Source organism: Carassius gibelio, chromosome B23 (assembly GCF_023724105.1).
Source record: "Carassius gibelio isolate Cgi1373 ecotype wild population from Czech Republic chromosome B23, carGib1.2-hapl.c, whole genome shotgun sequence".
Lineage (NCBI taxonomy): Eukaryota > Metazoa > Chordata > Actinopteri > Cypriniformes > Cyprinidae > Carassius > Carassius gibelio.
In genome coordinates, this window is record NC_068418.1 from 27,082,493 (window position 1) to 27,090,994 (window position 8,502).

An 8,502-nucleotide genomic window follows, 5' to 3' on the forward strand; every position below is an offset into this window, starting at 1 on the left:
TCCCAATAATCCACATCACTCCAGTCCATCAGTGAACATCTGGAGAAGACAAAACCTGAAACACATCCAGCATTAAGATGATTTTAACTCAAACACATAGAGTCTATAATCCAGAATAACACTTCCTCCAGTGAAGAAGTGCATCTGCTGTTGTCTCTCACAGATTAGTTTAGATCTGTTTAAACGCTGCTTGATCTGTGCAGATTTCTCTCCTGATTCAGACCAGAACACTTTTTCACTGGAGGAAGTGTTATTATGGATTATAGACTATCTGTATTATATTGCATTGCCTCCAGTGCTCTGTGAAGATTGATTACAACACACTTCAGGTTAAACTAACCCAGTTGCTTTGGTTTCTCATAATTTCATTCATGTAGTTCCATTTAAAATATTTCATAGTTTTCGTGAATTTAATATTTTTAAACTATAAAAAAAAGCTTTTCACCGTACCAAATCAAATGTATGAGCATATTTTATTTTTAAAAGTAAAATAATTTAACATAATAACAAATCAATCAAGAAAGACATTATAGTTATTAATGTTTTTGCCAATGTAAAAACTCTATATTGGTTTGTAGGATTTACATATATATATGTATTTTTAGAAACGTTATATAGACACACCCCTTGAGTTATTCCTAAAACGTGGCACTCCTCCCTCAATCACTCTCTCTTTAGCCCAAAGGGTTGATTTTTTAGAAGAATAGCGTTCCATTTGTCTGACTCTGATTGGTCAAACGCCGTCGCGTTCTCTCTTCCTATTGGCCAGTTTCCTGTCAGTCATCTTCTGCTCCGCGGTCATTGGCTGTTCGAGCGGAAGTGAGGCGGTTTCTTCAAGTTGACGCTAAAATTCCTGCCCTGCGTCCCCGAACTTCGGGAGAGTTCTGCGCTGGAGCGACGGGAAAACCGAACCGAGGCCGATCGAGATGACTGCGGTGCTCCTGATCCTGATCCTGGGCGTCGTTCAGCTCAGCCGAACCGAGTCGAAGACCGGGAAACCCGGTAAGAACCGTTACATCGTTTTCAGTCACGTCTTGCTTTAAATGTCCAGTCAGATCCGAATCTAATGTAACCGCGCACGAGCGGATCCGAATCAGCGAAAACAAAACAAAACCAGATCAGAACCGAACAAATGGTAAACATTGTTTTTGTCCAAAACCGTACTTCTGTTTAAAATTGTGGTAAATTGATAATAGCTCCTGTGTCATCAAAGGAATTCATCAAAAAGGGCAGGGAATGTTTGAATAATAACGTTATTCATATTTACATAGAGTCCGTGTAATTACTGTAACAGTTGTAGGTTACTGTAGGTCGGGTTTCACCCAGAAACTGTTTACCATGGCAGATCTGTAAAGAGGAACTCAGAAGATTTTTGAAAACCGCAGCAGATCTGTATGAAGTGTGATGGAAATGCTGAATAAAAAGAGTTAAGAGGGTCGTTTAGAAGCTTCTGGATCTCCTGCATGTGTGAACAGAACCACAGAACCGCAGGAGATCCAGAAGGTTCCACAGAAGAACATGTGCTTGTGTTTCTGAGGATCTCTCGCAGACTTCACATCTTCATCCACAGTGAACACCACTCAACTACATTCTGACCATTATCATGCTGTTGTTTTTATGTTTTAGTGTGTTTTTCTGACTCCGTGGATAGCAAATCTATTTATTCTATTTTTAGAGTTGTGAACATGTATATGTAAAATAAGTATAATTTTGATTCACATTTCCCATCATTATTGGAATAAAAAAATGGGGATTGTTGGTTTCCATGCAATTTAGTGAAAATATACACTATGAATAATGCTAAAGATTTGTGTAAATACAGAAAAACTGTTGTTGGGGATTAGAAATATATATATATATATATATATATATATATATATATATATATATATATATATATATATATATATATATTTAAAATGTAATAATTCCCATGTATTGTTATTTCTATTGTGTTAGAGGTCATATGTTTAGTTCAAAATTAACACAGCCACAAAATAACTTTAAAAATGACTATCTGTAATGGTAGTTTTCACACTAAGGAGTGAATAACTACGAGTAAAAATGGCATCTCACTTTATTTGTAATTAGTGTAAGTAATATTTATTTCTATTTGTGTCTTTCTCTGTTTTTCATCCTTTCTTTCAGTGTTGCATCAGACTAGTAACTGAAAAAAATAACCTTCAACAGATCTTTTGACTGTGAAACTCAAGTAGATGAAGAAACACTGAATTTCTCTTGTAAGATTCAAAGACGAGTTTTATTTTTGTGTGAACTTTGAGTCTTGAAGTTCTCGTGTATGTCATATTTTAGTCTTTGTTAAGCTACAATAAGGGTTTTCTTAGTTTACTTCTTTTTTTTGTAAACCAATTCTAATGTTTTTTTAAAGGGTTGAGTTTTGTCGAATTCCACAGAAACTAACAGAGCTCAGTTCCCAACACAAAACTCTTACCAATTTTTGTACAGCCTTTTCAGAAATCATCTGAGCGACGAAACTTAGCATGCACATTCATGATGCCAGATTAAAAATATGCTCCAAATTTCAAAAGGAAATGATTAGCTTAACTAGCATTTCAAGCAGTTTGAAAATACATATGTGGGTCATTTTTTTTTCAAAACACATCCAACTTTGCATGCACATTGATGACCCTAAATGAAAAAAGTTCACCAAATTCCAAGTAGAAATAAATAGTTTAACCAGTATTTTAAGCAGTTTAATAAATGCGTGACCCCAACACAACAGAAGGGTTCGGATATATCTCGTCCACCCTTCACTGTAGATGCAGAGCCATTGTGAATCTCCAGCTCAGATTGGGTATCTGTGAAGTCTGTGATGTTTGTGTGTGTTCAGATGAGCTGTTGGTGATCACCGCCGCCACAGAAGTGACCGATGGCTACCTGAGGTTCATGCGCACCATCCGACAGTTCAACTACAGCGTCCAGGTGTCGCATCTGCTCCTTCCCTCCAGATCTGACGTTTCTGTAGTTGAGAGGACATCAGTAACATGTGTGCACGGTTGTGTGTGGGTGGTGGTGTGTAGGTTCTGGGTCTGGGTGAGGAGTGGAAGGGTGGAGATGTGGCCCGGACCGTCGGCGGAGGTCAGAAGGTTCGATGGCTGAAGACAGAACTAGAGAAACACAAAGACAAACAAAACACCGTCATCATGTTTGTAGACAGGTGAGAACACAATGTCATGACCTGGTTTCTCCTTTGCTCCTTAATAATAGCTTCTTTCTTTATGTAACTTGATTTCCTAACCCTGGTGAGTATGAGGTTTCATTTGTGTCAAAAACAGTTACTGTGTAAGATAAGTTAGTGTGTGTTGATGTGTGTGTTCTTCTTCTGTTGTTTATGGTTTGCAGAAATGCTCACTGGTAACTTCACATCATGTGGGCAATAAACTACTGTTAACATCGTTCACTGAAACTGAAAGAAACAAACAAAACATAATTATATGAAAACAACTGGGTTTATTTTTAGTCGAAGCACTGAAATTAACCAAACACTGAAATGTAGAAAAAAACAAACTTAAATCGAATAAAATTACTACAAATTTAACTAAAATTGTAATGAAAACTGAAAAAATAAAACGTTAACTATGTAAGTTATTTTTATTATTTTAAACTTATTTTATTTAAATATTCTTGTTTTCAATTAGTTTACCACTAAAATAATTACAACTTTTTTTTAATTATAAAAGTGACGAATTACTAAAACTATCTCCTGCTGAGTAAAACAGAAAATAAAAACATTTAATCTTATTCAACATATTAACAGAAATTGTAATACTATATCAGTGATATTAAAATAACTTATTATTAAAATAATAAATCACTTCCAATGGCAAAATAAAGGTATTATCTGCCAGCAGTTAAAACTACACAAAATTATGCCTTTTATTTTTTCTTCGGTTAATAAAAGAAGATGCTGTTCCTTTAAAAATACACCAATTAATCATGGTTTTTGCAAAAAAAAAAAACTTCATTATTTTTAAACTTTGTATAGAGACAAAATTCCTAGTAAGAGTTACATCAACAAACAACATACACATCAAGGACTCATATAAAGTACAAAGCAGGCGAGTGTTTTTGGAAACTCCTAACTGAACTCCCTCTACAGTGTCTCTGTGATGTTGACATGAATGTTTTGTGTGTGTGTGTGTGTGTGTGTGTGTAGTTATGATGTGATTTTAGCCAGCGGTCCAGAGGAGCTGCTCAGGAAGTTTTCTCGTTTCTCTCATCGCGTGGTTTTCTCCGCCGAGGGCTTCTGCTGGCCGGACCAGAGACTGGCTTCCAAATACCCAGCAGTGCATCACGGCAAACGCTACCTCAACTCTGGAGGTGTGTGAGTGAGAGTGAGGGAGTGAGGGAGAGTGAGAGTGAGTGAGTGAGTGAGAGAGTGAGTGAGAGAGGGAGTGAGAGAGTGAGAGAGAGAGAGTGAGAGAGAGAGAGAGTGAGTGTGAGAGTGAGCGAGTGAGAGTGAGCGAGTGAGAGTGAGCGAGTGAGAGAGAGAGGGAGTGAGAGAGTGAGAGAGAGAGTGAGTGAGTGAGAGAGTGAGTGAGGGAGTGAGAGAGGGAGAGAGGGAGTGAGTGAGTGAGGGAGAGAGTGAGTGGGAGTGAGGGCATGAGAGTGAGTGAGAGAGTGAGTGAGGGAGTGAGGGAGTGAGAGAGGGAGTGAGTGAGAGAGGGAGAGAGGGAGTGAGAGAGAGAGGGCATGAGTGAGTTAGAGCATGAGAGAGTGAGAAAGTGTGAGAGTGAGAGAGCAAACAAGAGAGCTTGAGCGAGTGAGAAAGCAAGGGAGAGAGAGTGAGAGAGCAAGCGAGATAGCATGAGAGAGAGAGTGAGAGAGCAAGTGAGAGAGCGTGAGAGAGTGAAAAAGCATGAGAGAGTGAGACTGTGAGAGCAAGCAAGAGAGAACATGAGAGCGAGTGAGAGAGTGAGTGAAACCCACAGTCATATCAGCAGACGCCCATGTCATTCTGTGAGTGTGTGTGTGTGTGTGTGTGTGTGTGTGTGCAGTGAAACCCACACTCATGACAGCTGACGCCCATGTCATTCTTTGTTTGTGTGTGTATGTGTGTGTGTGTAGGTTTCATCGGCTACGCTCCTGAGGTTCATGCCGTAGTGAAGCAGTGGAAATACAAGGACGATGATGACGACCAGCTGTTCTACACACGCATCTACCTGGATAAAGAGCAGAGGGTGTGTGTGTTTGGTGAAGCATTAACACACAATGAAGGACTGAGATCCTCTTTACTGTGCCTTTATGCACCAGCTATAATCCTTGAATTAAACTGTTAAAAACGTTCTGGTAATTCAAATAAAGAAATGTTATGAAAGAAACTAAATGATAAAATACAAGAAATTTTAACTAAAACTAAAAGATGAATGAAACCTAAAAAAATATAAATTAAACTCACATGGCAATATAGAAAACTTTTGTAAAAAAGAAAAAAATTATTAAAAATTAAACCAAATGTAAAATGAAAACTGAAAATATAAAAAATTAAGATTAATAAATAAGTCAAAATGGTAAAATAAATTAAAGCCTTAAAATATATATAAACCAACACTTACTAATAAATTATATTAATTAGTTACAGCAGTTATGTTATTTAAAATCCTCATAAAAAAATACTTAATAGGTTAGTTTAACCTTCCAAGTTGTTGAAGAACAGAGCCGGTCATCATTATATCTTAAAACATTTCATGCTAAATACAGTTTCTCTTTTCCAGAGGAAGTTTAACATCACGCTGGACCACAAATCCCACATTTTTCAGAATCTCAATGGAGCCATAGGTACACACACACACACACACACACTCTCTCTCTCTTCTGTGTTGTGCCCTGTAGTCCTGCTGTAATTCTGCTTGTGTTCTTCTGATTTTATCTGATGCCTGTGTGTTTTTCCAGAGGAAGTGGTCCTGAAGTTTGAGAAATCCAGAGTCAGAGCTCGGAACGTGGTCTATGACACACTTCCTGTCGTTATCCATGGCAACGGCCCGACTAAGGTAAAGGCAAACATTCTGCACAGTAACCGCTCTGTTACCACTGGGCCGTCATGTAATGTACAGACATTCACATCAGACGTCTGCTTTACTGCTGATCACACTGTGATGTACATATACACCAATGAAAAGGTAAAAAAAAAGTAAATTAATTATATTTAAAAGAAATGAATGTATGTATTCAGCAGTGATACTTTAAACTGATCAAAAGTGACAGTAAATGTGTCAAAAGATATCGATTTTAAATAAATGCTGTTCTTTTGAACTTTCTTTTCATCTGTGAATCCTAAAAAATAAAATGCATCACACAGAAATGTAAGAAAAATATGATGTGATAATATATCTTTGTTTGATAAGCAGACATCACAAATTCATGAGCAAGTCAACTTCTGTCTCGTGAGTTTGGGGGCGGGACTAACTGTTTATCTGACCAATGACGGTCTTCAGGAAACCTGTTTGAAAAGAGTCAATATTTTTATGTGTGTGTGTGTGTGTGTGTGTGTGTGTGTAGCTCCAGCTGAATTATCTGGGTAACTATGTGCCGACGGCGTGGACGTATGAACACGGATGTGGGATCTGTGACGATGATTTGCTGGACCTGAGCGGTCTTTCTGTGAGTGGCTGACACAAACACAGTCTGGCAAATCTGCGTCGGTTGCTTTAGGAGGATGAGATTTTATGTTTGTGTGTGTTTGTGCAGGACGAGGAGATGCCGCTGGTGCATATCGCTGTGTTTATCGAGCAGCCAACGCCGTTTCTGGATGAATTTCTGGAGAGACTCGCAACTTTGAACTACCCACACGCACGCTTACGACTCTTTATACACAACAACGTACGTACACAATGACAGCGTACATTTGAAATTATTAAATTAAATTGTTAAATAATTACACATCATTTTCATACATAAGAATGCAAGTACACACCAGAGATTTACCAATATTGCTTTTTTAAATTACCGATATCAATACAGATTATTTGCATGTTTATGTGCCAGGTATTTGTACAAACACAAAGACCGCAACGTACATTTTAAATTGTTAAATTATATTATTATTTTATTTCATTTTCATAAATAACAAATCCAAGTACACAATACAGTTAGACCTATATTGCTTTTATTTAATTTTTTTATTAATTACCGTTATCGATACAGATCATTTGCCTGTTATGTGCCTGGTAACCGATATTTGTACGAACACAAAAACAATAACGTACATTTTTAATTAATGAATTAAATTATTCAATTGTTATATTTCATTTTCATACATTACTTATTTACACAATTTACATTTTAAATTAATATATTATTGTATTTAATTTTCATAAACCACAATATTTGTACAAAAACAATGTACATTTTAAATTGTTAAATTAAATCATTATTTTATTTCATTTCATACATAACAAATCCAAGTACACACTAGAGTTTGACCAATATTGCTTTTTTAAATAACCGATATTAATACAGATTATTTGCATGTTTATGTGCCTGGAGGTAACAGATATTTGTATGAACAAATAGACAACAATGTACATTTTAAATTATTATATTATTTTCTTAAATTTTATACATAACAAATGCAAGTACACACTAGAGATGGACCGATATTGATGTTTTTATAACCGATACCAGTACAGATTATTTGCATGTTTATCTGCAATCGTAATTGGTATACAAAAATAATATTTGTATATTTTAGTCTTTTACTTGTTTTCTAGACACAGTGAAAACAACATTACTGAAATGAACAAACTATAAATCTATAAAACTTTCGTTAATCCTAATTTGTTATCTCAAAACATTTTTTTTAATGTATTTTTTCCAATGTAAAATATAAAATTTCTTCTTCATAATACATCTTCAGAGAAAATGTTACATGTTTTAATAGTATTTATCGGTTGATCACATATTACTAAACCGATATCCAGTTATTGAAAAATGCTTAAATGTCGGTAAAGCTGATTATCGGTTGATCTCCAGCCCACACACACACTCTTATGGCCCTTCATACATGTCTTTCTTGCTACATGAGGTACATGTCCACACATGTGCTGGTGAAACACACAAGTCACATGTTCACACACACTAACTGTGTGTTTGTGTGCAGGTTGTGTATCACGAGCAGCATGTGGAACGGTTCTGGACACGTCATCGCTCGCTCTTCCCTGGGGCAAAAATTGTTGGACCAGAAGAAAACCTCAAACAAGACCAGGCCAGAAACATGGCAGTGTAAATAGCAGTCCTGATGATTGTTTGCACTTAATGAGGGGATCTTGCCCATGATTCCATTGATTGTGTGTTTGTGTTTCAGCGAGGCGTGTAAGAAGGACGTCTCCTGCGATTATTTCTTCAGCATCGACTCTGATGTTGCTCTGATCAATCTTGATATTTTGCGGATTCTTATTGAAGAAAACAAGTGAGTGAACATGAACAGACGTACCACATTATGAATCACTTATTTCTACAATATCATGTAGCACATTATGATTT

The 8,502-nt window shown here is 36.5% G+C and overlaps 1 protein-coding gene across 1 annotated transcript in view; it reads left to right on the forward strand.

Moving 5' to 3' along the window:
• The first annotated feature begins 817 nt into the window (after positions 1-817).
• plod3 (procollagen-lysine, 2-oxoglutarate 5-dioxygenase 3) overlaps positions 818-8,502 on the forward strand; it is a 13,542-nt gene continuing 5,857 nt past the window's right edge. Inside the window, exons 1-11 of the mRNA XM_052593783.1 lie at positions 818-1,002; positions 2,852-2,943; positions 3,042-3,178; positions 4,178-4,341; positions 5,089-5,201; positions 5,736-5,799; positions 5,914-6,011; positions 6,520-6,621; positions 6,709-6,840; positions 8,120-8,241; positions 8,324-8,428. Of these exons, the coding sequence (XP_052449743.1) occupies positions 927-1,002; positions 2,852-2,943; positions 3,042-3,178; positions 4,178-4,341; positions 5,089-5,201; positions 5,736-5,799; positions 5,914-6,011; positions 6,520-6,621; positions 6,709-6,840; positions 8,120-8,241; positions 8,324-8,428 (1,205 nt within the window). The 5' untranslated portion in view covers positions 818-926. The remainder of the gene's footprint in view (positions 1,003-2,851; positions 2,944-3,041; positions 3,179-4,177; positions 4,342-5,088; positions 5,202-5,735; positions 5,800-5,913; positions 6,012-6,519; positions 6,622-6,708; positions 6,841-8,119; positions 8,242-8,323; positions 8,429-8,502) is intronic.